The 26,700-nt window shown below is 44.6% G+C and overlaps 3 protein-coding genes across 9 annotated transcripts; 2 read left to right on the top strand and 1 right to left on the bottom strand.

Moving 5' to 3' along the window:
• Positions 1 to 3: 3 nt before the first annotated feature.
• mtfr1 (mitochondrial fission regulator 1) lies at positions 4 to 3,290 on the bottom strand. 5 transcript variants are annotated; one of them, XM_049748561.1, is made up of 8 exons: positions 3,133 to 3,290; positions 2,358 to 2,466; positions 2,187 to 2,285; positions 1,662 to 1,810; positions 1,318 to 1,553; positions 969 to 1,224; positions 718 to 871; positions 4 to 618 (listed from the first exon to the last, which is right to left on the bottom strand). In XM_049748561.1, exons 2-8 carry the CDS (start codon positions 2,391 to 2,393, stop codon positions 571 to 573), a joined length of 978 nt encoding a protein of 325 aa, XP_049604518.1. In that variant the 5' UTR covers positions 2,394 to 2,466; positions 3,133 to 3,290; the 3' UTR covers positions 4 to 570. The 5 variants fall into 5 exon arrangements, with proteins under 5 accessions (XP_049604518.1, XP_049604517.1, XP_049604515.1 ...); XM_049748560.2 differs by having other exon boundaries at positions 718 to 874; XM_049748558.1 differs by having other exon boundaries at positions 1,318 to 1,556.
• A 251-nt stretch (positions 3,291 to 3,541) lies between these two features.
• On the top strand, positions 3,542 to 8,292 carry armc1 (armadillo repeat containing 1). The gene is made up of 7 exons (XM_049748563.2): positions 3,542 to 3,756; positions 4,473 to 4,682; positions 5,025 to 5,116; positions 5,376 to 5,568; positions 5,731 to 5,847; positions 5,945 to 6,019; positions 6,708 to 8,292. Exons 2-7 carry the CDS (start codon positions 4,521 to 4,523, stop codon positions 6,903 to 6,905), a joined length of 837 nt encoding a protein of 278 aa, XP_049604520.1. The 5' UTR covers positions 3,542 to 3,756; positions 4,473 to 4,520; the 3' UTR covers positions 6,906 to 8,292.
• A 64-nt stretch (positions 8,293 to 8,356) lies between these two features.
• Positions 8,357 to 19,789, top strand: LOC125985627 (uncharacterized). 3 transcript variants are annotated; one of them, XM_049748556.1, is made up of 4 exons: positions 8,357 to 8,505; positions 9,430 to 9,533; positions 17,525 to 17,609; positions 17,683 to 19,789. In XM_049748556.1, the coding sequence occupies exons 2-4, from the start codon at positions 9,450 to 9,452 to the stop codon at positions 18,570 to 18,572; spliced, it is 1,059 nt and encodes a 352-aa protein (XP_049604513.1). In that variant the 5' UTR covers positions 8,357 to 8,505; positions 9,430 to 9,449; the 3' UTR covers positions 18,573 to 19,789. The 3 variants fall into 3 exon arrangements, 2 of the variants coding, with proteins under 2 accessions (XP_049604513.1, XP_049604512.1); XM_049748555.1 differs by having other exon boundaries at positions 17,525 to 19,789; XR_007487382.1 differs by lacking the exons at positions 8,357 to 8,505; positions 9,430 to 9,533 and adding an exon at positions 15,587 to 15,746 and having other exon boundaries at positions 17,525 to 19,789.
• The last annotated feature ends 6,911 nt before the right edge of the window (positions 19,790 to 26,700 follow it).

Below are 26,700 nucleotides of genomic sequence, written 5' to 3' on the forward strand. Positions count from 1 at the left end.
TGGTCCAAGACTTAAAAAGCTTTATTCAATAACTTTACAATCGGACAGCATCTTAATGGAACATAATCCCACTGCAAAAGATTTTGAACAAATCACGTCGTTCCACCTTCCCTCTTAAAACAATTAACAATAACACAAATCATAAATAATGTCATTCATGACATGTCGGCTGCATTGTATCACAATTTAAAATATAACACTGGTGCATAATAGAATCGAGGTGACGTTTATTACCATCAAATGAGGTATTGATTTAAAAAATAATAAAATAAAATCATGTGATATTAAAGTTTGGCTTTGAAGTTTGCAAAGTTAGTGTTCACCTTAAAGCAACAATTTTAGAACAAACTACCATAAGACGCATCAAACATAATTTAACATCTGCCCAGTTAGACTCTCACACCACTGAGATTTATAAAAAAAATAAACACGTTATATAACTTGTGTACCAAACTGAACGCAGGGTCAGAATTCAGAGGTACATCCCTTTTGTGCTTCCACAAATAGGAATAAAGTAACAACATTGGCCACTTGGAACATTCAAAGCCTCCTCTTGGTCAGGAAGTTGCATTAGACAAATTTAAGCTTCCCGGTTGATCTCAACATGTGCTGACCAAACTGTCAAAAAAAAAAAAAAGACATGTAAAAATGTGCCCTTTATTATTTGCTAATATTTTGGACTTGGTTGCAATCTAATAATTGTTTTGCCTTGTTTACCAGAGAGCTCTCCGTAGGATGTTTGACTTGATCCACTTTGTGGTTGCGTGGTGATTGCGGGTACGTGTGCGCAAACTTCCTCTTGAGAGCCTGTGCGATGAGCGCCGCGGCGTCCACCGGCTCCTTCAGCTTGTCGCTCTTCTCCACCGGCCGACTGCTTACAAAAAACAAAAGCCAAGGTATGATGCTGATAAAACATTATTTTATCCTCATCATATCTTGACTGTTGTTACAAATATCCGTGTACTTACCTTTTGACGGATCTCAGCTTGACTTTGTTCATGTCCTTGAGGACATCCAGCATGCTCGGGAGTTCGGCGTGCGGCTTGAGCTCCGTCTGGCCTTGCGTCTTTTTGCCGCGCCTCTCCTTGATCAGGTCAATGGCGGAAAAGGTGCGCTGTAGTCCCGGAGGAGGAAGTGGAGGAGGAGGCGGTGGCGGAGGAGGTGGTGGGGGAGGCCCACTGCCACAAGGGGTGGGCGGGCAAGGACTTGTCCAGGTGGATGCATCTGAGGTCAGTGGAAGAAAAATGCCGAATTTGATACTCTACTGCTACCTATCGGGAATTTTGCGCATTACACCAACAGGAGGAATTTCCCTACCTGTATGGGCGCTTTTCTCCTGGGCCAGTACGATCTGGGCTATTTGTGCTCGCAACTTTGCCAGTTCCGTTTCCAGCGCGCTGATCTTTTGGATGGCCTCGTCGTTAGCCGCGGCCGGACCCTGGGGGTCCGAAGGACCCTGGTGGAGGCTGGGCAGTGAGCGCCGCCGAACCAGGCGGGTTCTCCGGGGCCGAGGTGGGCGGGTCCGGAATGCCAGACCCCGGGGAGCCCTTGAACTGCTGAGAAATAGTGGCAATTTTTGGATCAATATTGCAATGTTCAGATTCTGTAAATGTCAGGGACAATAAAGGTAAGACGTGGCCGCAATGTGTTTCATTTCTCACCAAGGTCTGACATTATCTTCCTGCTGCTCCCTGTCGTCATCTTCATCATCTTCATCCTCCTGGTTGATCCAGGAGATGTCGGCGAGTGAGGCCACGACATGCTCCTTCCTCATACTGAGGACGCCTGCATCCTCGTCGAATGGATACAGCTGGGACAATGAAAGGCCATGTTTAGGTATCCACGCCATTGCATTAGCATGGTAATTGTTAGCTCGTTAGCGGTCCACCTCATTGGAAATAAAGAGAAAAGGATTCAGAGAATCGTTGCGAACAAACTGACCTAAAGCAGACTTACTGTATTCCGCATAACAGGTTGGGCCGCTGGACAGAAGAAAAGTGGGAAAAGAGGAAAAAGGCATGTTGAAAGAGAAGGAGAAAAAAGTGACAGCCAATATTTTCAAGAGCTGCAGTGTCACTCCTCAGTGACTGTTTATAGTTGGACATAAGTCAACCAAGTTGGATGTGATGTCAACAAGTTGACGTACAGGCGGAAGTCACATGACATTTCTGGTGGCCATCTCTCACCTGAAAGTGAACCCTCGGGCACGGTTTGAGCGGGAGGTTGCTCGCTATCCTCCTCACGATACTCCTCGAGGACCCGTAGGGTTTGGCTGATCCAAAAGTCTATTTGTCCCACAAAAACATTTTGTTACAATTCTGCACACAAATGAGCCTGAAATTAATCCGTTCACCTACCAGATCCATTTCGATGTGTTCATAGTGTTTATTCATTGCTTCTGAGGCACTGAGAACGGGATGTTTGACGCACACTCGAATGGTGATGACGTCATGACCATACAGGACTCTAATGGACAAACACATTTTATCTTATAGTATAGCAGAAACAATTTTGTGGTCACAATCTTATTAACTACTATATTGTTAGATTTTTAAAACTGTAGTTTGTTTGCTAAGTGACGTTTGTAAAATGACAGAATCTTGCTGTTTTAATCATATTTTTCGAACCTTATTCAAAGACGCACTTGCATCATGTCAAACACGCATGACATCAATGACATTTGCAAAAACAATCTTCCTCAAAAACTTGAACTTTATAACGATAAAGCTATCGCGGTGTAAACTCTTATTCGATCTTAACCGGAATGTGAAATGTTAATAAAAAATATTAAAAACAATAATAAAACGTTTGTAGACAACACCTACACTGGCTGTTATAAGATTTGACAAGTCGACAGAAAGAAAACTAAAAATCACAAATCTCATTGTCTTATTTAGATGGCATAAATGACACAATTCGAGTTAAAACTATCATTTGCTCGCTTTTATTCGTAGATCCTTACGACTTGATGCTAAATTTAGCCATCGTGGCTAACCGGATTGAACCAATTTTTGGGAGCTACGAAAGCAACGTCAACGGTTGAAATCAAGGAAAAGGAACGCTTCAACGCAATTGATTAAGTCTCGTAAAACATATAAACATTTACAAAGTGTAAAATATCTATTAGGATACCTTATAAAATATGTCTGGGAGCTTTTCTGACAACTTTTACAGCAGTTTCCACCTTGCTTCGCCGTCGGACATGTCCCGCAAGAGAAGTGACAACGGAGGTAGTCATTAAAATCGCTGAACCAATTGGATTATGGGGATTAAAATCCCCTTCTTTCGCAATACACCACCGCTATTTGACAATCGTGTTGATTGTCATCTATTATAGCCAATATAATATAGGCATTTTAACAAGGCTCTCGTACGATAGGCTTTCAATTTAGTCGCTCAAAAAAGAGTGTCCAATCATGTAGTGGAATTTTAAAGTGCGCTCGATTATTAGTTTTGTGTGTCCCGATTTAAATGTGGCGTGTTTTAACACCTGGGAACCACTAGAGCCGCTAAAGTGAAATATTTTCGACGAGCGTACCCACTGACGTGCCCCAAAACCCAAAACAGTGTGCACTGCTGCTAGCTAAACGGGCTTGATAGAAGAAAAGGCTGAGGGCCCAGCGGTTATTCACTTACATTAGCAAAGGTTGTTTTTAAAACTGCGACATTTTGTCTCTCTGCGCGACATATCTGTGTCTTGTGTCACCCACGTTTGGCCGCGGCTGTCTCATGTTTTCGTCGAATAGTGACTGAAAGGTAAGGTTGAATTGAGTTAGCTTTAGCATAGCCTGGCGACCCGTCTCGGTCTTTTACTAGGGCGAAATTTGAGGTGAGGCTCGGGGTCGAACAAAACGTCATCAAATATTTACGTTCAAATACACTCAAATGCTTTGTTTCCTTCAGTTTGGGTATTTATACGAATGTAATGAACTTTGTAAAAATACATTTAATAAAGCATTAAGCTCGTCAGGTTTGACGAGTCCACGTAAATTTTAAAGTTAGCAATTCCTTTGTTTTGTTTTTATGTGCCTCAAAACCTCCTTATTAGCTGTGTCCACGGACGACTATTGTGTTATACAAGTGCTCTAATGATAAATAGGTCAACCAATTGCTGCTTTAAGCTTCTTAAATTCCCATTTTGGGCTAGTTCCTAATCTCTTACACCATTTTGTTACTTAACATTCACAATTCAAAGCTTTGATACAAATAATACCAAGCACCGTTTCCCCTTTCTTATTATATGATCCTCTGAGAGGTATTCTAAATATACATGAGGAAATCCTGTACTACTCGCGAACCAGGGTTGCAGCTATACAGTAATTGTTTTGCACATTAATTAGTCTTTGATTTTTATATATTCATATTAACATTGCTATATATAAAGAATGGGACATAATTTCATGCAATGCTTTTAGTGAGCATCAAATTCGCTCACTGTATTGAATATGACATTATTGTGTTTTCTGTTGCAGTCAGGTGGAGTTCGGTTGGATGTGCGTGGCCGCCGGACGGGAGGCGCCATGAGTGCGGAGTTGGATGCGCTGGCGGTGGTGAACCAGCTGCGGGACCTCGCCGCAGACCCCCTCAACCGCAGGGCCATCGTAGAGGATGAGGGATGTTTACCGGGGCTCATCCTTTTCCTAGACCACCCGAACCCGCAGGTGGTCTACTCTGCATTGTTGGTAAGTTTGTTGCCATATGATAAACAAGATACATTTGGTAGTTCGAATTTACTGTCAAACTTAAAAATAAATAAATAAATAACTGTTGCTTGACGGAAACCTGTGAAGCGTAACTAAACACTGAGCCACGACATGCACATTTCAGCCACAAAATGGCTGCCCCCTAGCTCATCCTCGTGTGTGTGTGTGTGTGTGTGTGTGTGTGTGTGTGTGTGTGTGTGTGTGTGTGTGTGTGTGTGTGTGTGTGTGTGTGTGTGTGTGTGTGTGTGTGTGTGTGTGTGTGTGTGTGTGTGTGTGTGTGCGTGCGCGTGCGTGCGTGCGTGCGTGTGTTGATGTTTGTAGGCTGTGCGCTACCTGGCAGAATGTCGAGCAAACCGGGAGAAGATGAAGGGCGAGCTGGGCATGATGCTGAGTTTGCAGAATGTCATGCAGAAGCAAGTGGCGCACACACACAATCCATTTGAGTTGGGCTGCAATGGTTCTTTAAAGCAGCATGGACATGCCGCACAAATATAATATTGCAATAAGTCCTTTTTTTTTTTTATTGTACAGAAATAGAAAAAAACTAAACAAAATTTGTGAATATATTAACATCACAGTATAGACAGACAAACTTTGTGAAAAGGAAGGAACCATTTAAAGGAAGATTTCTGTGATCTAACACGTTTTCTCTGTTCATCCGTACGGACGAAGGAGCACGTCGCCCGGTGAAACCAAACTGCTGGCCTCGGAGATCTACGAGATCTTCCAGTCGGCCGGTAAAGAGGAAGCAGAGCAGGCGGAGGCGGCGGCCGCCTCATGCCGACGGAAGGCTCAGTTCTTCCTGGGCTCCAACAATAAGAGGGCCAAGACGGTCGTGCTGCACATTGACGGCCTGGACGACTCGGTAGGTGGCCGTCCGTGATGTGTGAGCTCCCTCCAGTGGTGCAAGAAAGAATAACCACATTGAAATTTCTGGCTTTGCTTTTATGTTATGTTTAATGAAAAAAAAACCAAGACTATAAATCTTTACTCAATTATTCCTTTTTGCTTCCTGCCTGGCGAGCAGACTCGCAGGAGCTTATGCGAGGAGGCCTTGCTGAAGATCCGAGGGGTCATCAGCTTTACTTTCCAGATGGCCGTCAAGAGATGCGTTGTCAGGATCCGCTCTGACCTTAAAGCTGACGTAAGCAAGTGGTTGTTGTCTCGGAACTGAAACTTCATGCACACCATCTTTTGGGAGCTAACCCACTTATTAAAAAAAATAATGTGATGTGTGACAGGCGTTGGGTACAGCCATCAACTCCACGAAAGTGATGAAAGCCCAACAGGTGTTGAGGACGGACGACGGAGGGGAGGTGAGAACGACCCATTTCCTTTTGAACATGTCAAAAAATTGTGAAAATAATCATCATAATTATTATAATAACTGCTGCTAGTAGTGTTTGGTAACCGCTGTATGTCAGTACCTGCTATGACCAACAGCCGGCAGGCTTGGCTCAGTCATGACTTCAAGCAAGGAGCTCATGTTGAACAACTACTGGCATTTTTTTAGTGGTGGCTAGGATGCTCCCTTTTTAAAAGGACAAAAAGGAAAATTTCACTTGGTGTGTTAGAATGCCCATGGGCATCAAATGGGCAGAATCTTACAAGCCAAAAGTAAGTCGCTCTTACTGACGGATCATTTTTATCCTGTTTTTTTATAGTGCCACTTATTTGTACAGTTTAATCCAAATTATCTAGATTTGGGCTTTTGGAATATACATGAACCATTAAAAGTCCTACCTAATGTCTTAGAATGCTGTCTGTGTGTGTGTGTGTGTGTGTGTGTGTGTGTGTGTGTGTGTGTGTGTGTGTGTGTGTGTGTGTGTGTGTGTGTGTGTGTGTGTGTGTGTGTGTGTGTGTGTGTGTGTGTGTGTGTGTGTGTGTGTGTGTGTGTGTGTGTGTGTGTGTGTGTGTGTGTGTGTGTGTGTGTGCGTGTGTGTGTGCGTGCGTGTGCGTGTGTGCGTGTGCGTGTGTGCGCGCATGTGTGCGCATGTGTCGCAGCTGATCATGCCGTTCCAGGAGGAAGGCGAGGGCGCGTCGGTGGTGGAGGAGAACACGGACATTCCGGACTACCTGCCCGAGGAGGAGAGTCCGTCGCAGGATCCGGACAAGGCGGTGACGCGGATGGGATCTGTCGCGGACGGAATGGGCTGGCTCAACACCGCCGCCAACTTCCTGACTCGCTCCTTCTATTGGTGACCCCGCCACTCTCCCCAACATTCTACCACAATACCGAGTCGGCATGATTTACACACACGCACAGGCACGCACTCAGAGCGACGTTGTGTGCGTATATTAAGCGTACGCTAGCTAGCTGCTGTATATCCCAAACTATAGGACTTGAAATCAGCTGACACCAAGGATGCTCATACCATGAAATTGGGAGATGAATTTTTTTTTTTTCTGCATGACCCACCTCGTACCTACCAACGAGAATATTTATCATACTAATATTTTCACACTTTTTTATTTTTCACTTTAACATGCATTAGTGCCAATCTTGCCCCCACAATTCTTTTGCGTGCCTTTTATTTTTTTGATTTTTTGGGGGAACATTTTTCTGTATTTATTCATTTTTGGAGCATCCTTAGAGAGCGCAGAATATGTGGCTTTGTCTTTTGGTGGCCATTTCAATCCCCCTAGAGCTGTAATGATAATGATAATAACACTTAAAAATACATCAAATGAACGTTTATTATTTTCTCTGTTTTGAGAATTTGGGCTTATTTCCTTTAGGAAAAAAATAATACAACCTACAGTTAATAAAAATGTAAATATTTATATTATTATATTATTATTCGTCCCTAATTTACAAAAAAGAATGAATTACGATTGAAAGTAATTTAAAGTTGTAATATATTTTTGGCATTCATTTCATCTCACGCTTCAATTCTGAATTTATAAAAAATAAAATTTTATTTAGGTTTTGGTAGTATTTTATTAACATGACATGACAGGCTTTTATAAGAGTCACCCTGATTATAAAACAGCCCAGAAAAGTCCGTAATAAACATTTGTTTGATTGCTTTTATTATTTCTCACCTCCAATGGCCCCTGATCGGAAAAGTGAGAGTACCCCGATACTACACATTTATAAAAGTATCACGTCTAGATTTTGTAAATGGTGCTTCACTCAAGCCCAAGTAACCCTGAAACATTCTGTCTGTTTTTTTTTTTTGCGCGGCTCACGCCACAAAATTGAAATCTCTGTTGCCGAAAGTGCTTACCTCCCATCCCAGGTTTGCCCGTTATCTTGCCAGCATTACGTCTCTCATAATTAACGTCCTGTACATAACAATGCGACACAGCGTAGCGCTGACTAGGCCACTTGTCTCATCTCTTGTTAGTCAAGGTCGTAACACAGCGGCGTGACCTAAATCTAGCGGTGGTGGCTACATCCTGGTAAGCCATCTTTTTCAAGACATTGCGTTACAATGATCAGTATTTTTTGTTTAACTGTTTGTCGTCCTCGCGTGTTGCTCCGTGTCCTCACTTTTGAGCCCAATGACAGAAATGTACAGACGTCCACCTGTGTAATATACTGTAATGCTCATTCCTGTCAAATGACCATAAACTTCAAATTCAACTTTGTTGTTTTTGTGCAGTTTTCATCTTCAATGTTAAATCACTTTTTCTTGAAATGAGAGGTGCCTTAGGGTAGTAAGGGAGGCAATCCAGCTGCCCCAGCTTTTGCATGGTGCTGGTGGCCAGGCAGCAGGCAGCAGCCAAGGCCCAGCTGCAGGCCTCGGAGCAACACTGTTGGACTATGATGTTACTTCCTGCTGAGCCACTTCATTAGGTACACATCCTAATATGTGACACTTGTTGACAAAAGTATCAATAAATTATAAGAATATATAATGGTGTAGAATTGGCTGACAAAAAACATTGAGAATACAATTACGATTAACCACACGGTTTCAAGTTATCATATACAAAAAAAAAACATCCAATAATAAATTGGTAGCTTTTAAAAGCAAATGGAGCTGCACTTGCTGATCCCGCATTTCAATCTACAATAAATTATCGCACTCACCGCCTTGCAATCATAATCGTCAGTATCCGTACAGCCATCAGCTTGCTTTTACTGGTGAATACTGTAGACGAGGCGCTTTATTGTGCATTAAATGACGTTCTGGAGGGATTCGTATGCTTCCATATAATGACATTAAATATGATATTAGTCCTTTTTGAGAAGCTTGTCCACATCGGACCCTTCGCCTTGGCTAAAAGCCAATCAACTGTCTCCTATCGCGACGGCGCCCGTGTCTATTTGCATTTGTATGTGGGCATGCGTTGAGGGTCCCGCTGCAGTGGGACGGCAGGCCAAGTCAACGCTATCAGCCGTAAATCCCAGCGGTGGCGGCCGGGGTGGCAGGAAATGATGTGACTCTGGCAATTTATGTCAAATAACTTTAGAGGATGCGGCGAGCATGGCAGGAGTGATAACTCTTCTTCTTCTTCCTTCCCCGGGAGCTTTAATTGAGACATTTCTCTTGATCTGTGTTGTTGAGATGTAATGTCGCTCGTTATCGCACCCGAGCGAAGGTCACGCTGACTGTTTGAGCATCGCGCAACGTTGACGCAAGACTCCTGACCCTGACGGAGAAATACAGCAGTGTCTCAAATCATCTTGACTCATTGAAATGAATAGAAATGCAATTAATCTGTTCTAGCCTCAGCCCTTCAAAAATTGTAATGATTTTTACATTTATGTTTTTAGTCAAATTCTACAGCAATTGAATGGCCATTGTGCTTGTCTTCTACGTTGAGCATCTAGAAGCACGTCTGTCTCAGCTCCTCGCAGATGATAAAGAATGTGTCAATGTGAGTACCCGTTACAATGACTGAATGTGTTGGTACATTTGTGTTCAAATATCAATTGCTTAAAAGCTTTTATATTAGTTTCTCACAATGTTTTAGCATTAGCATTTCACTAGCCAGCCAAAATTAGAAAGCTTTGGAATTTGATCAAAATGACAAACTAAAATGTCTGCTGTTTTGGTTAGCAACAAGGTTCCAAATGTGATTGGCGATCAAACCTTTTCATGCCCATGTGTTGCAGCAGAAGCATGCATCTGTTGATCAGATTGACACACACAAAAAGTTCGTAATTGTGGTCATAGCTCATTATTGCCCCCCCCCTTCCCCCCTTGGATGATTGGATTCAGCCAGGGAGGGAAGGAAAGTTGTGTTGGGTTGGGGGGGAGGGACGCTTCAGCCCCTGTGACACGACCACGTCCGCCCAGCGACATCCTCTCTCAACACACTCGATTGGTAGGATGAATTATGGCTGTCGAGAATTAAAAGGTCCCCGGTGTCAAAATAATTCACGATATTATGCATATCTGGCCGGATATGTGGATTAGGAAGATAATAAAAGCTGCGGCAGAGTATCGCCTGCGAGGAGGAGGAGGAGGATGGGTGGGTTCAAGGTCCAAAAAGTGCATGCATGTATTGGCCTGTCACTCAGCTTATGTGTGTGCTGGATCAAGCCACACGCAAGCGGAGATTTGAATGTAATTGTCCCAAAACGGCTCATCAGTGGATCTGCCCACCGCCATTAGGGCTCGGCAATATGGTGTGACATCCGCATTCGCCTCTGTGACAGGTTATTAGCGCACCGTAATTAAGCCGACTTTCCTGGCGTACGAGAAAGAGAATTGTCTGGGGGAAAAAAAAAACAAAATTTTAAATAATACATACATGAACCACGTGGATTTTTTTCCTGCCAGGAAGTTTGAGTTTATAACACATTACATGGTGAGTTCATACTTATATGAATGCTTCGTCTGTATCGGTAATACAATATTCCGCATTGTCCAAATGTTGTTGTGAAAATCCGAGTGAAAGCGGGAAAAAAAAAAGGAATAAAGGTGTGACTTAAAAAATTGTGCTGGCTGTTACACAACTTAAGACAAGTGGACGTTGTTGTGAGCAACGAAGCCCATCTGCTATGCCCCCACTTTCGTCCACATGGTGTGCGAATATGATAATACCTGAAAAGTGTCCTGCAAAAAGTCCTCACTGCTTACATAAGCCTGTACGAACTGGCTTCAAAGTCATTTTCTCCTATTTAAGATGGCTCCACAAACATGTCAAAACATATTTTAATTGACAGGAACCAAAGCCCACTTTCACACAGCAAAGCGTTCACGTTAAGTAGTGGAGCCGTGGGGTCCGTGTCGCGTTGGCTTTGTGGCATGCTCGCTGAACAGAAGGTCCGCACTCCGCCCCCCCCCTCTTCGTAACGGCGGCAGATGGCCGCAGATGAATCCCTCATAATCATGTCAGGACGGCTCGTCCGATCCCGATTCATCTCTTTAAACACATTTCATGCTTGCACAAAGATGGAGGCGGCCGGCGCGCCACAAAAGTACACAAAGATTGTCCTTGCAAACAAGTGTTCCTGCTCCTTAACACCATTTAATCATCGGCACTCCTGTTATTGCGCCGCACGTACACAAGCGAGTCAGTCTTCTTTCTTTCGCACTTTCTGTTCATGTCGTTTTCATCAGACGTCTTCTGATCAGTGTCCCCCGGTCTTCCAGTCCAGCCGGCTGGCCTTCTAAAATATAAATCTTTCTAATAAGCTTTCATTGAGTCCTGCAAGGGCGCTGACAATTTGCCATAAAGTCAATTGTAATTATTATTATTTTTTTTCCCATTTCGTTATCCCTCCCTCCCTCCCTCCCTACCTCCCTCCCTCCCTGTCAGCCATGATAATTGTGGATCAGGTGACGCCGGTCTCACCTCATTTCAGGGGCCATGCTCGACTAGGGCCATTTTCTCCACTCAAAGGCCACATCATTGTGTAGCCCCCCACTTCTCATTAAACCCTCCTGAGTGGCGCTCTCTCTCTTTCTCACTCACTTCCATGTTCCACATCGCAGATTTGTTCAGCTCTTGTTTTCTGACTGGATGCCCTCCTCTGCCTCCACATTAACCCCTTGAGCGAGGACCGACGCCCCCTTTCTGAGCCCGGCTCCCCGTCCTCGCATTTCCACCATTGTTATTTATTTCTAATTCCCCTGATAGAATGGCTTTGTTTGAAACCTTTGGCTTGTCCCTTCTAAAATTGAAACCTGACGTTCTTCCGATTTGCTCCATTCAGCCAATGGGTTCCACTTTTGACACCAAATATGTCAGTTGCTGTTATGGAAATGAAACACTTCTTTTATAAAGTGAACAATTCTTGTCCCCATTCTTTCCTAACAAACTTTTTTGGGGTGTGTGTTTGCGCTGATTGTTAAATTATTCATGAAGGAAGGAAGCAGCCGAAGAACTGTGATTAACATGAAATAACAATTTGCTAATTTATGGAAACTTGCAATTAACTCTCCTTATTTGCCGTGACCGAATGAAACATTCATAAACACACGTGATGATTTTTTCCATTCCGCTGTCAGAATCTTTTGACTTAGTTTTTCTCATTTGGTAAAGTTTTGACTGAAAATAATCGAGTAACCCCAAACTTGATAGCATTCATGTCAAGAGGTAGAACACCGGACACGAATTGGCTAACATAATATCATCACCATGTCAGAATCAGAATCAGAAAACCTTTATTGTCATTCTACATAGTACAATGAAATTGGAGACCTCCATCCAGTGCATGTATGCGTTAAACCTAAAATGTACGACGACTATGTTGCAGCGAATTAAAAGAAAATATTAAAACGAGGAAAAAACACCCAAGTGCGAACAATTTAGCTCTATTTGCTGATTAATTTGGCCCCACCTGTGATGCTGGCTGCGCTAAGTAGCTACATCAGTTTTAATTAGGGCCCTCACCGAGTGGCTCGCTAGTGAAAATGAGGGTATTAATTATCACGTTTAGCAGATATCACAGTGACAAACGGCGACGGAGGAGGAAGACCCCCTCCAGAAAAAAACACCTCTTTCCTATCTCACTTGGCGTCTTTCAAACAACCTTGGGTGAGATGCGTCCGCCGCCATTCGTCACTACGGCGAATGCCTCAAGCTAACGTAACGCTCGCTACGTGTCTCGTTTTTCTTTCGAGAATCAACTATTCAGTCTATTCTACTTGACTTTCCCTCTCCAGCCCTAGTGTTCTTTTTTTTGTCATGTTTCTTACTTTTTATTTTTATTTTTTTGGCATTAGGAGCTAAAAAGAGCCCAGCGGACTCGCTCCTCACCGAGCACCTTGGCTGTCGGCTTTGTCTCCCAGAAAAGCGTATGATTCATCATCATCATCACAGGCTGCCATTAGACGATGTCACCCTATTAGACAAATCACATTATCGCACTTATATTCATTAAACTCAAAGCCACTCGGAGACACTCATCGGTGCCAAAGGGCGGCGCACTCCAACATTCCACTTCACCACCTCGCCACTTCACATTTGCATACGGAGAGTGGATCACAATATTAGGTACACCTGCATCAAACCTGAGCGTTAATGTCAGGTCTAAATACCATCAGACATTAATCCACACGCTGGAAACAAAGAGGAGAAGACAACCAGTATTCCTTTTGCTCCCGAGGAGAATTACGTAGAAGGCCCAGTTGCAGTCCTCCACCAATTCTGGACTCCTCTTCCGCTATCTCCTCTTTTTATTTTGGGTTGCCCTGGTTACAAGAGGCGTTGCTACACTAAAGGGAGGGGAGATTGTGGCTGTAGCAACGCTGATTAGCTAGCTAGCAATGTTGTGTGGTGCAAGGCCGCATGGCCTTGGCCGATTCGTGACCCCAGGAATGCAGAGTCTGTTCTTAGGTGGTTGGCAGCCTCGTTCTCGGCTGCGATCTCCAAACCTGGATGCCGTGTCCCTGTAAAACAATGCTCTAGACTTTCTTGCTACGTTTCACACAATAATAATGATGAGTGAATAATCAGATACCTCTCGTGCATACACTCCAACAAACGTTAAGTAGATGTGAGATAACTTGCATGAAGTCTACTTAAACATTGAGTAAATATGGGATAACTTAAAAGCTGTCCCGGTCAACAACAATTTATGAATAGAAACTACAAGGTATAAAAGAGAAAGAACTTCTCTTGAACTAAACAAAGAACAAAGGTGTTCTGTTCATAACTAGCGAGGGCCTCTCACAGATAAGAAAAGGAAGGAAGTATAAGAACTCCTTAAAGCTAAACAGATATGTTGGCTTGAGCGAAGATATGAGACCTCCCGTTCAGGCCGACCAGCGCTTCTGCAAAAAAATTATTCTAACAGTTAACGTCCCTGAACTTTGCTGTTTTTATTTTTAACTCATTCACTGCCATTGACGGCTATGGACGTCAATTTGTAACTTTAAGTGAATTAGAAAAAAAAAACAAAAAAAACATTTCTGAACTGCAAGAACTGAAAAACAACATTTACCTCACCAGTGAATTATTATTATTATTATTTTTACCATAACACCCCAAGTCGATGTGACAGGAAAAAAACAACCAGAAGTGAGTCAAAGTAATATTTAATGTGCACATTTTCTTGTAATGATTTCTCCACTCCCCTTCCATCTGCTGCCCCCCCAACACCACGCATGTACGCGCGCTGTATGTTTCCGTCACACGGTGGCGTTGACCCGCGCTGTCGTCTCCCTGATTAGCTCGCTGATTCACTTTCCTTGTGCGCTAATGTGCAATCAATCACCATCAATTAGACAAAATGTTCAATCATTAAAAGCATTATCATCAATTAAAGTAATGATCACTTCCCGCCAACGCTTCATGACCACACGCGTGCACATTTTCCCTCACATCTTTGATTTCTTATTTCTTTTCATTCTTTGATGATGACACGTGCACTGATTGCTTCATCAAAATTGCATTTCTTCCAACTAATATGCGCATTTTATAAATTCCTAATTGCTCAGTCTAAAATGTTTTCTTGTAGTCTCATTGTTTATTGTAATAGTTTTTATTAGTGTATATTAATTTGAAATTAATTAATTAAAAAAAAAAAATTCTATCACGGTGCTAGGTCTGCATAGAAAAGCCTTGAGTGTCATCGAGTGGCCCAGGAAGGACCTGTCAGCGCCTTCCTTCAATGTGCAAAGCGTTTTGTGTGGCTTCAGTGCCACCTGAGCAAAGCAGGCAGGTCATTGGGGTCAAGAACCTCCCGCCCCTCCCTCCCTCCCTCCCTCCCTCCCTCCCTCCTTTGCCTCGCTGCAGTGGGAGTGCAAAATAAATGGGCCTGAACATTGCACACTAGCCTGACTGGGGAGCTCCATTAAACCTAGCAGTCACTCTGTATGGATATGGATGTCCATTATTACACACCAGAGCATCCATTCAGTTGTGATTCCTCATAATGACATCATAGAGACCTTGAAGGAGGCTGTTTGACAATAGCGCTACTTTTACACCGCAATAACCACAAAGACCTTTCAATGCACCTGAATGTGTCTTAGGAGTCAAAAACGTATGTTTGCATTGGAAATACACTCAATATTTTCCGGTTTGTGTCACCGATTGGTTTAAATTGTTCATTGCCCCGCCTTTTTGGGTCAGAGCAGCTGATTGGGTAAGTGATTGGGCGCCTGTGTGGAAAGTAAGGGAGACGCTGGCGAGACTGACAAGTGAGCAGATTTTGAAAACACTGTTTATCAGACAGTTTTTCTTCCACCACAGTTTGATGACACTGAATAGTTTATTTTTTGTTAGCATTAAGGTGCATCAACCTAAAGTGACCCTGGACCTGTGGAATTAACAAGTATTGAAGATAAACCTCAACTTTGGGTCAAATAGTTGTACTATGTTCATTTTGTTGTCACTTGTCAATTATTTAACTGGTTCTTTTATCACAAGATATTTAGGTTGAATTACCTGACATGTTTCGCCCTGTACTGCTGCCTTCATCAGAGTGACTCTGACTGAAGGCGGAAGTACAAGCCAAAACATGTCAGGTAATTCAACCTAAATATCTTGTTTGTGATAAAAGAACCAGTTAAATATTTGGGTCAAATAACTCAGGAAAGACACACGACAGCACAGACACACAGGACTGCAACCTGGATCTGTTGTACTTTGAAATTGCTAATCTGTTTGGTTTCCTATTCTTGATAAGTAGTGGTAAATTTATTTTGCTTAGTAGGCTGTTTTTAAATGCTTAGCATATCCTGACCTAATCTGGATTACTTTTAGCATGTTATAAAATTCGTTTGCCATTGTGGTTCTGTGATACGTGACTATTTATTTCCATGATAAAAAAAAGAAAAGCAGCTTTGACTAGTGAAAGTGACAAAAATTGCTTTAATGAATGCAAAGGCGTGGAGTCGGTGCGCTAGGCAGCCCATGAATGCTAGCTTTGCACCGAGGCATTGTTCTCAATCACTGTGATGAACGTGAGCCCACTGAGAGATTTGACAGCTCAGAGACCAAGACCACGTCCTCCCTTTCTTCAGCACTGGCAAAAAAAAAAAAGCAAGCAAGTTTCCTTGCTTGTTTTTCTGAGTTTGTTAGCTAGCAGGCTCCTGGTTAGCATGTTGCGTGCGTTTAACATGGCTGTTGTTTACATTTGAAAAAGAACAAAAACGGGAGCAGACGCTAATGCGGCTAATGAGCTTTTAATTGGCCATTGTGAGCCATCACCTTCTCCAGGCTGACAATTATGCTAACGACGTCTGATGAGGTTGGCGCTAACTATATTAAAAGAAGATGAAGAAGACATCAGCTCTCTTGACTCCTGGTGTTAACTGCCTTATATGAGCAAAGTGGAAAGTAGTAGTAGTAGAAGGGAGGGAGGCCACGTTTAACATGAATAACAGACTTTGACGGTGTTAGGGCGATAACGTAGCCATCGTAAAGTTGAAGAGAGCAACAAGGGGACTAGATGGGGGAAGAATGCACACATTTAGCGCTTAAGTGGCTAACACGGTTACTGCCGCCGCCTTTGCTTCTTTTCCGTGTATTTTTGTATCGGAGCGGTGGCGTCGGAGGCGCCTATATGCGCCCCGCAAAAGGTAATCTCGCGGCCAGTTGAGCCATGACAAACAGGGACAGCTGGCCTAATTGAATCATTTGAGCTCAAGACAGCTCAACTCGCGAGCGAGTCGCCAGCCGTGAAATCGTGTCTACGCTCGCACCGACAGCTTTCTTTTACGACGGCTCTCATTTTCTCTCTCTCTCTGTCTCTCTGTCTCTCTCTCTGTCTCTCTCTCTCTCTCTCTCTCTCTCTCTCTCTCTCTCTCTCTCTCTCTCGCGCCAACTCGACCCGGGCTTGATGTTAAATGCGCTCCACCTCCTTTTGTCATTAACATTCATGCATTATTGACAAAGAAATTAGGCAAAATGGTGACGGAAGTTAAGGAGCGACACAAAGCTGGCTGATACAGTGTTGACTGTATTATAGAATATTGTGATGCATGGTGTTGTAGTATCATGATATCATAAATATTGTGATGTATGTATGTAACTTGTTTTGCCAACTACCATCACCCCTAAAAATCTTTGGTTGTATAAACATTTCGAATGTACCATGATATTGTGCATGGATATCATGATACGTTGTACAACATGTGATGTATCGTGATGATATCAAAGGGTTGTTTTCGTGTCTCGTTGTTGGACAATATCAGCGATGTTATAAAGTATAATGCGGGTTTCATAGTTTTCGGAAAAGTGGGTGTTGAGGTGATTTCGACTTTGTAACGTATCATAATGGTATCATACTTATGAATAGCCTGCTTTGACTGCACCGATTGGAGAGTTTTTGAAGCTGCAAATTCAGACTTGCATGAACTCACTGACACTGTCACATCATACATCAGTTTTTGTGAGGATCTGTGTGTGCAGACTAAGACCTTCTGCACGTACAACGACGACAAACCTTGGTTTACACCGAACCTTAGGAGGCTGCGCAAAGTCAAGGAGGAGGCCTACAGGAGCGGCGACCGGGACCTGTTCAAGCAGACCAGAAACACACTGAACCGAGAGGTCAGGAAAGCCGGGAGGTGTTACGGGGAGAGCCTGGAGAGACACCTCTCTGCCAATCCTGATCCCTCAACAGTGTGGAAAGGCCTGCAGAGCATCACGGGCTTCAAGAAACGAACCCCCCGTCCTGTGGAGAGCCCAAGGCTCGCTAACCAGCTAAACAGGTTCTACTGCAGGTTTGATCGGTCCTCCCACACAACGGGACCTTCTGCAGCACAATCCACATACTCACCTCCCCCCACAACTGCTCTGTCCACACCTCCATCACCGTGGTCACCGACTCTCTCTCTTGCAGAGGCCGCGCCCGCACTCCAGATTCGCGAGGAGGAAGTGCGCCAGATGTTCCGGAGACAAAAGATCAGGAAGGCACCGGGCCCAGACGGCGTGTCACCTTCCTGCTTGAAAGTCTGCGCTGAGCAGCTGGCGCCCACCTTTGCACGGATCTTCAACCGTTCCCTGGAGCTGTGTGAGGTGCCCTTGTGCTTCAATAGCTCCACCATCCTGGGAACCACAATCTCTCGGGACCTGAAATGGACCGGCCACATAGACTCTGTCCGGAAGAAGGCCCAGCAGAGGCTGTACTTCCTGAGACAGCTCAAGAAGTTCAACCTGCCACGGGAGCTGCTGAAGACCTTCTACACTGCCATCATCCAGTCTGTCCTCTGCACCTCCATCACTGTCTGGTTTGGATCGGCCTCCAAACAAGACAAGCACAGACTGCAACGGACAATAAGGACTGCAGAAAAGATAATTGGAATCAACCTCCCATCTATCCAAGACTTGTACCTGTCCAGGACCAGGAAACGTGCAAGTAACATCTCAACAGACCCTTCGCACCCAGGTTGCAGCCTGTTTGAACTACTCCCCTCCGGACGCCGTTATAGAGCTCTGTACACTAAAACCAGCAGACACAGAGACAGCTTCTTCCCCCAGGCTGTCGCTCTGATGAACTCACACCACTCTTAGAGTCTCAGAGTCATTACTGTGCAATAACATCCCGCTTGCCACACCTTTTTTGTCTACACTGTTTGGACTATGTGTCCTCTCTGCATCCATTGCAGCCTGGTCATCCTAGAAGAGGGACCCTCCCATCTGTGGTCTCTTCTCAAGGTTTCTCATTTCCCCGAGCTGGAGTTTTGAGTTTTTCCTTGCCCTCTTGGGAGTTTAAGATCAGGGGGTGTTTGAGAATATCTTTCGTTCTTCACATGTCCTGAGTGTTGTTGTTAGTCACCTAAATGTTGAACAGAGGCTGTGATTTTCCGAAGTCAAATTCCTTGTTTGGCATGCTCAAACATGGCGAAAAAAAAAAAAAAAAAAAAAAACTCTTGAATCGTTCCAATGGCCAAGAAGCCCGCCATCACAGGTCTGAATGACTATAGACCTGTTGCACTGACATCTGTGGTCATGAAATCTTTCGAGAGGTTAGTGCTGAACCACCTGAAGGATGTCACGGGCCCCCTGCTGGACCCCCTCCAGTTTGCCTACCGGGCAAACAGGTCGGTGGATGATGCTGTCAACATGGGACTGGACTACATCCTGCAACACCTGGACACCCCAGGAAAGTACGCCAGGATCCTGTTTGTGGACTTCAGCTCGGCGTTCAAACACCATCGCTCCTGACATCCTCCAACAGAAGCTCATCCAGCTCGCGGTGCCTGCCTCCACCTGTCAGTGGATCACCAGCTTCCTGACCAACAGGAGACAGCGTGTGAGGCTGGGGAGCATCACATCTGACACCCTGACCACCAACACTGGAGCCCCTCAGGGATGCGTCCTCTCCCCACTGCTCTTCTCCCTCTACACCAGGGATGTCAAAGTCAAACACACCGAGGGCCAAAAAAACAAATTTGCTACAAGCCGAAGGCCGGACTGGTTCAATGTTTATTAAAATATATCGGAATGATTGCACATAGCCTTTTGAACTAAGACCTAACACAGTGTACATTATTTAATGATTAAATGAATATGGCAATATTTTGTTAGGGCTCTGTCAGTAACTTCAAGGGAAAACATTTTCAACAGCCAAACAGCAAAAAATTCAATTGTTTTAAAAACAAAATGTGTTTCTTAATATCAACATAAGTGCATGCATTATAAACTGAAAATGTATTATTGTGCTGCTCTATGATCTACCGATCATTGCTTTCAAATCGTAAAAAAATAAAATAATCAAATCAGTTGTATTCTTTCTCATGGCTCTTATCTGCAATTTTCCCTTGGTCCATTCAACTGAAAAATAAATATAAATAAATAAAATTCAAAAATTTACGGCACACAGACGAAACAATACTTTCTTCAAAGAAAAATCACGTCTTGTAGAAACAAATGTAAAAATGTAACCGAATTAAAAAACGGAAAATACGTTACTGTTCTGTGATGCTCACTTGTCTGAGGCTGAGCCTGATACTTAGAGGTGTCTCATTGTTTGTACAAGTTCATCAATGTTCGGGGTTAGGCTCTGAGGCTCAAAACCCGTTTTTGATCAACTCTCCTTCTGCAAAGGGCCGGGCTGATTTGGCGATCTCTTTTGCCACAATAAAGCTAGCCTTGGCAGCAGCCTCGCTTTGTGATTTAGCATACGTGAACATAGCCTGTCTGGACTTAAGGCCTCGTTTTAATTCTTCCACCTTCTGTAGCTTTTGTTAATATTCCATATTCTTGTCTTGGTCTGTGTGTTTCTTAGACGTTTGATAGTGCCTTCTTAAATTTAATTCTTTCATTACAGCCGCATTTTCTCCACACAGAAGACACACAGGTTTGCCTCTTACCTCCGTAAACATGTACTCTGCCTCCCACCTGGCCTGAAACCCCCTGTTCTCAGCGTCCACCTTACGTTTAGCCATTTTTGAGGAGGGGGGTATCAGAAAGTTGAACTCTGCTCTGACTACTGATGAATAATGAAGCCGCTTGTGCGAGCTGCAGGGACATCGCGGGCTAACGTTGCATTGTGGGAAATGTAGTGTTGGTGCGTGCAAAACACCAGCGGGCGGCTGTGGCCTACGGGCCGGTTCTAATAGTAATTCAATATCATCCAGGGGGCCATAGATAATCAATTCGCGGGCCGGATCTGGCCCGCGGGCCGTAACTCTGACATATGTGCTCTACACCAACGATTTCTCCGCAAGTGACTCTTCCGTGAAGCTCCTGAAGTATGCAGACGACACCACTCTCATCGGACTGATCCAGAACGGTGATGAGACTGCGTACAGACAGGAGGTGGAGCGGCTGGTCCACTGGTGCAGCCAAAACCACCTGGACCTGAACCCGCTCAAGACCGTGGAGATGACAGTGGACTTCAGGCGAGGCCCTTCACCACTTTCACCCCTCACTATCCGCAGTAATACTATTCTCTCATCAGACACCTTCAAGTTCCTGGGAACCACAATCTCTCGGGACCTGAAATAGACCGGCCACATAGACTCTGTCCGGAAGAAGGCCCAGCAGAGACAGCTCAAGAAGTTCAACCTGCCGCGGGAGCTGCTGAAGACCTTCTACACTGCCATCATCCAGTCTGTCCTCTGCACCTCCATCACTGTCTGGTTTGGATTGGCCTCCAAACAAGACAAGCACAGACTGCAACGGACAATAAGGACTGCAGAAAGATCCAAGACTTGTACCTGTCCAGGACCAGGAAACGTGTAAGTAACATCTCAACAGACCCTTCGCACCCAGGTGGCAGCCTGTTTGAACTACTCCCCTCCGGACGCCGTTATAGAGCTCTGTACACTAAAACCAGCAGACAGAGACAGCTTCTTCCCCCAAGCTGTCGCTCTGATGAACTCACACCACTCTTAGAGTCTCAGAGTCATTACTGTGCAATAACATCCCGCTTTCCACACCTTTTTTGTCTACACTGTTTGTACTATGTGTCCTCTCTACATCCATTGCAGCCTGGTCATCCTAGAAGAGGGACCCTCCCATCTGTGGTGTCTTCTCAAGGTTTCTCATTTCCCCTAGCTGGAGTTTTGAGTTATTCCTTGCCCTCTTGGGAGTTTAAGATCAGTTTAAGATCAGGGGGTGTTTGAGAATATCTTTTGTTCTTCACATGTCCTGAGTGTTGTTGTTAGTCACCTAAATGTTGAACAGAGGCTGTGATTTACCGAAGTCAAATTCCTTGTTTGGCACGCTCAAACATGGCGAATAAAAAACTCTTGAATCTCTTGAATCTTGAATATTCTAGATTATTTTGCGACGATCAGATATAGGGGATTCGTCGAGAGAATTTGCTGTTATCAGCGACCCATTTATGTTTCGTTGATGACTTTTGCTGCCCGCTCCCTCCCTCCCTGCCTTGCTGTGCGCAGTCGATGCGGACTGGCCCGCGTCCAGGCCTTCATTGGAAAGTAATGCTCTTCACTGAACTGAGTTATGAGCATCTGTTTGTCACACACCGACGCCCTATCCCGCCTCTCCCAATCAAAGCGTGCGGAGGGGGGTGGGGGGGGCGATGGTGTGTGCAAACATCTGCCATTAGCCATTGATAATCCTCCACAAAAATCAACTTCATACGGGCGGTGGGCACCAAGGCCTGTGATCCCGTTTCTTTGATTGTGTTATTTTGATCAAATGAGAGAAATCAAGGACGTGTTCCCTGCGCTTGTAGCCACATTTGAAAGGTTGGCATTGATGAAAAACTTTTTTCAAGTTTTAAAAATTTTTCAACCTACGCCCCCCAAAAAATTGTCCAACTAGCTGCCTGCCTCACTTTTAAGTGATTCTAAAAAGACAACTAATGCAAAGTGAGGCACTTGGCATCGAAGAAGCGCTACTCGTCTCGAGGAGAAGGAACAGTTGTTTGTGCGAGAGGTGGGTGGGCGCCCGGACCCCCCGAGTGCTGCTCAAATACTAGCCCTGTGTGCGCGTGTGTGTTTGCGCGCGTGTGCGCTCGCCTATCTGGCACCGCTTGGCGGCGGCAGAAGGCCCATAAAGCCGCCCTGTGTTAATTCTGCCGTAATTATCACGGGTGCCACATGTTCAGCAGGATGTCCGACCACTGCAGAGCCACTCGGTGAGTTTGCGGGGCAAAATCCTCGTCGAGCCCGGGTGACAGTTGGCGACGGTGATTATGAGGAGGGGGTGAAGGGGGAGGGGGTGATTGGGGGGTCCGCTTTTGATTATGGAGCCTTGCCCCACACATCTCATTTTCTCTGGTGGTCCTTTGTAATGATGTTTGGTGGCGCGCATGCTGCTGAATACGGCAACAAATCCCATGCTGGCCTTCTCTCTCGATGACATCATAAATATACAAAATGGAATCTGTAAGCATATCATTCAATTCAAATGTAGTGGACATGAAATTAGATGGAAATGAACAATAAAAATAACAGTTTATCAGGATTAAATGCTCACGTATTGAACTTCAAAGTTAAATACAACTGAATGTATCAAGAAAATGATTCATTTGATTTATTATTTCAAATGAATAGAAATGGATGTTATCACCAAGAAAATCTATAGTGAGTTAAAAAAATAATTTCTGGGAAATATTCTTTATTTTGATTTAGTTAATATACTTATAATATTTGAATGTATTTCAATCCACATTTTATTTTTGGGTGTAATGTTTCCACAAATTGTCCCACTTGATAAGCCTTTGCATAAGTAATGTTGCTTCATGAGGCCAAATGATGATGCATCAACGTGAACAAGCCCCATCACATGAAAGCAGTAATGAGCATCTTGCTGATATTTATATGGAACATTAGCATAATCATCAGCGTGCCTTGCAGTCAGACTCGATAAGTGGTCCTCTCCGTCTGCTCCCTCGGGAGTTGGCGACTGAGAGCCATGAGCGGCCCCCTCTCGTCGGGGCCCTCGCGTGCTTTGGCAGGACGGCGGCGTTTTCGCGCAGTCAACGTGGACACCTTTTGTACCCCCGCCCCTCCTCCCCCCTCCATCTTGACTTTTCTCCCGGCTTTTGCGTCGTCCATCTGTCGATCTTCGTCGCATGTGCTCCACGCGACCAAATTTCTTGCATACTGCTAGCATAGACACTGGGCTATATTTTCTTGTTTACTTTTTAATAAGTGGCCCAGATATTTTGCTCATTCACCTGTCCAGACACCCACTGTGGGTAACTGTATTTTTCAAAACTGATATTTGCTCCCCCTCCCACCCAGAAAATTGTACAACCGCCCGCCTGTCTGTCATGTTAGCAAACATCTCCGGCCGCCTAATTCGATTCGTTAAGGACGTGCGACGGGTCGGCCGACGGATAAATCTGATGGAAATTAAGGCGCAATTAAACATTTCATCTGGGCTAATTGCTGGCGGCGGATTTGGCGCCATGCGACTATCAGCAAGCATAACACTTTTTAATGGGCCGCAGCTGTCTCGCGGGTTTGGCAATATTTACGCCACAATTTACGCAGAGAGACCGCGCGACGACTTTAGAGATGAAAGCGCGATTATGAGTGTAATGGCGTCATTCTCCGAGTGGCGTCTAAAGGTGGACGCAGGCTCGCAGTAATCATCCCCCGTCGTCCCTGCCAAGGAAGAAGCTTGGCAAGCCGGGCCCAAATGTGGAAACAGCTTGGGAACAGATTGATGCAGAGGGATGAAAAAGGCTGAGAGTCTGCGTATGTGCTTTCCGTGCCCAAGCCAAAGCAAACATAAAGAACGCCCCCCCCCCCACCCTCCTACAAATAACTACGCTCCCGCGGTGTCAAGTACTAGTTTGGCCAAACTTGCGAGGAATCCATTGTTGCTATGGTTTTCATCACCTTGAGATAAGTGTTTAAGATTATTGTCACAAATACTTTTTAATGACCTTGTGGGATGTTCTTCCACTCTGTCCATGTTTTTGTCTTGTAAAGTGATCCCAGTGTGAAGATGAAAGTGTGTTGGTAGGACCATGTTGGCGTGCTGCAGGCTGCATTGGCCTGCTGAGCTTTTAATGTAAATGCCACGTGTTTGGCTGTGACTTCATCATTCTTGGAACAGGCCAGCGCTACCCCACCGATGTACGCTCGGACCCTCTTTCAGGTGATGCCCAATATTAGCTCACCCCCAAGGCCCCAATGACCTTCAGTGAAAGCCCACTGTGGAGAATCTGGGACAATTACCTTTCCTGTGATGGCGTTCTAAATACAACATCATTAGTGATTCATTTAGAACATGTCCCAAATGAAATAATAAGCATCATAAATAGCAACAAAAAAAAAAAAGAAAAAGGCGAAGGAGCATGACAAATTAGCGCCGACATTGTGGCCCTCCTGGTCATGAGGGGCATATGTCAAGCACAGGGGCAACAGACTCCACAGATGATCTCTAAGATGTCAATTAGTTGTAAATGAATATTAAATGTAAGAGTAAACTAGAGTAAAAAAATCCCTAACAATTATGACGCTGATAGAGAATAATTTTTGGAAAAATAATAAATTGACCATATTTGGACCGAGGTTTTCGCACACTCTCTGATTCCCCTGGTGTGGTGCCCTCTAGTGGCAAGTGAAAAATCCCCGAATTCAATTCAAGCACAAACTGTGCCTAATCTCAGGGTCGCTTACACTAATTGCAATGATTATAGAAGAATTTAAATTTCAAAAGTTAAAGCACCATTGTTCGATGTCAAATGTCAAATTATGAACAGGTGTTGTGGTGTGTATATGTGTGTACTTGTGTATGTGTGCAGATGCTTTAACACAGCCATCACATGCCCTGACTCCATGTGTGTGTTTGCTTTTTTTTTTTTGACAAGTGTGTGTGTGAAGAAGAGTGTATTTGCAGAAGAACAGCACGGCTGCAGTGTGTGTGGAGGGTGGTGGGGAGGGGAGGGGGGGATCCTGAGGGAGGCCTAATGGTTCCACTCCTTCCTGCACAGAGATAAAGACTCATAATAAGCGTGTATGCTCACCATCTGGCCCCGCGCATGTGGCCCTTATGGAGACGCAAGCAGCGCAATCTGTAAACGATCAGGAGCCACGGCGCTCCCCCCGGAGAGGCCACCATGCAATCAAGGTGACAGATGGCAGCGTCCTCATCGAGGAGATCAAAATCACCTTCAATAAACTCTGACTGGAATGGGCACGGGCTCCTTCCAAAAAAAGTCACTTTGTCAGTCAAATGTCGCCTCCGCCTTAGCCACATTTTTTTTTTTTTCCTCCGTTGACCAAAATGTGAAAATGCTTCAGTTGGCATGACGTGGGCGAGGGGCCTGCCAAGACAAGCCGCTCTGCCGGGGGTGGGTGGGGGACAACATGATGATACTAATGGGAGTAGGTGGTGGTCTGGCGAAAGGACATTGGATTTTTGGAGTCTTGTCAGGTCTCAGTGCAATGAGCCCAGGTGTCCAACTCAAGGCCCAGGGGCCAGATCTGGCCCACCACATTGTTTAATGCGGCCCATAATGTCGTTTTGAATACAATGGACTATGAGCACGCCCGCAGTTTGTCGGATGACTTTGCCGAGCATGTGACGGAGCAGCATGTTCGTCCTCCGCACCGTGCGCCTCTTCTTCCCTCGCCGCCATGTTTGTGTCCCGAGCGCCGAACACTATTTCACACATCCCCTTCAACTGATGCGCAGCTTCTGTCAGCGACGCCAGGACGAAGATGAAGAAGAAGAAGAGAAAAAAAAACAGGCCTGACTCGCCCGCCCAAGCATTTTTTTTTTGCACCAGTGCAAAAGTTCAAAATGGAGCCGCCATCTGCTCAATATAACGCTAATCTGGGCAGGGAGGGATGCCGCCATCCTCGTTGGGCCAAGTGCAAAACCAACCCGGGGTATCGCCACGCTTCTTCCTCAAAGTGCTAAAAACATTAACCATCAAAATGGCTTTCTGTACTAACTCTTCCTGTTATCTTTTAGCTAACAAAAAACAATATCTAATATTTCAGCCAAAATACTAAAAAAAGTGGAACACCTGTTGTGTATTGAAAACAATGACGTAACTTTGCCTTAGGAATGCCTGATAGCTTAATGCTAACACACGATGAATAAGTATGAATTATATTAATTGATCGGTTTTCATCAATCCCAGGTTGTCGATTTGCACTGCCCTGTTCTGTCCACTGAAATTGACATGAATGTACCCTCGGACTCGCGTTACAGACGTCACGTGACCACACCCAAAAAACAGGTGAGCTATGATGTG

Source organism: Syngnathus scovelli, chromosome 18 (assembly GCF_024217435.2).
Source record: "Syngnathus scovelli strain Florida chromosome 18, RoL_Ssco_1.2, whole genome shotgun sequence".
In the NCBI taxonomy this organism is placed as follows: Eukaryota; Metazoa; Chordata; class Actinopteri; order Syngnathiformes; family Syngnathidae; genus Syngnathus; species Syngnathus scovelli.

What these genes read in the sequence shown, in the direction of transcription:
- mtfr1 (XM_049748557.1), bottom strand. Translation starts at nt 2,393, where the DNA reads ATGAATAAACACTATGAACACATCGAAATGGATCTG. An exon ending in GGAGAAAAGCGCCCATACAG is followed by an intron (nt 1,225 to 1,317) that starts GTAGGGAAATTC and finishes CACTGACCTCAG; the next exon opens with ATGCATCCACCTGGACAAGT. An exon ending in ATCCTACGGAGAGCTCTCTG is followed by an intron (nt 619 to 717) that starts GTAAACAAGGCA and finishes TTTTTTTGACAG; the next exon opens with TTTGGTCAGCACATGTTGAG.
- armc1 (XM_049748563.2), top strand. Translation starts at nt 4,521, where the DNA reads ATGAGTGCGGAGTTGGATGCGCTGGCGGTGGTGAACCAGCTGCGGGAC. An exon ending in TTGACGGCCTGGACGACTCG is followed by an intron (nt 5,569 to 5,730) that starts GTAGGTGGCCGT and finishes CCTGGCGAGCAG; the next exon opens with ACTCGCAGGAGCTTATGCGA. An exon ending in GGACGGACGACGGAGGGGAG is followed by an intron (nt 6,020 to 6,707) that starts GTGAGAACGACC and finishes CATGTGTCGCAG; the next exon opens with CTGATCATGCCGTTCCAGGA.
- LOC125985627 (XM_049748555.1), top strand. Translation starts at nt 9,514, where the DNA reads ATGATAAAGAATGTGTCAAT. An exon ending in ATGATAAAGAATGTGTCAAT is followed by an intron (nt 9,534 to 17,524) that starts GTGAGTACCCGT and finishes ACCGAACCTTAG; the next exon opens with GAGGCTGCGCAAAGTCAAGG.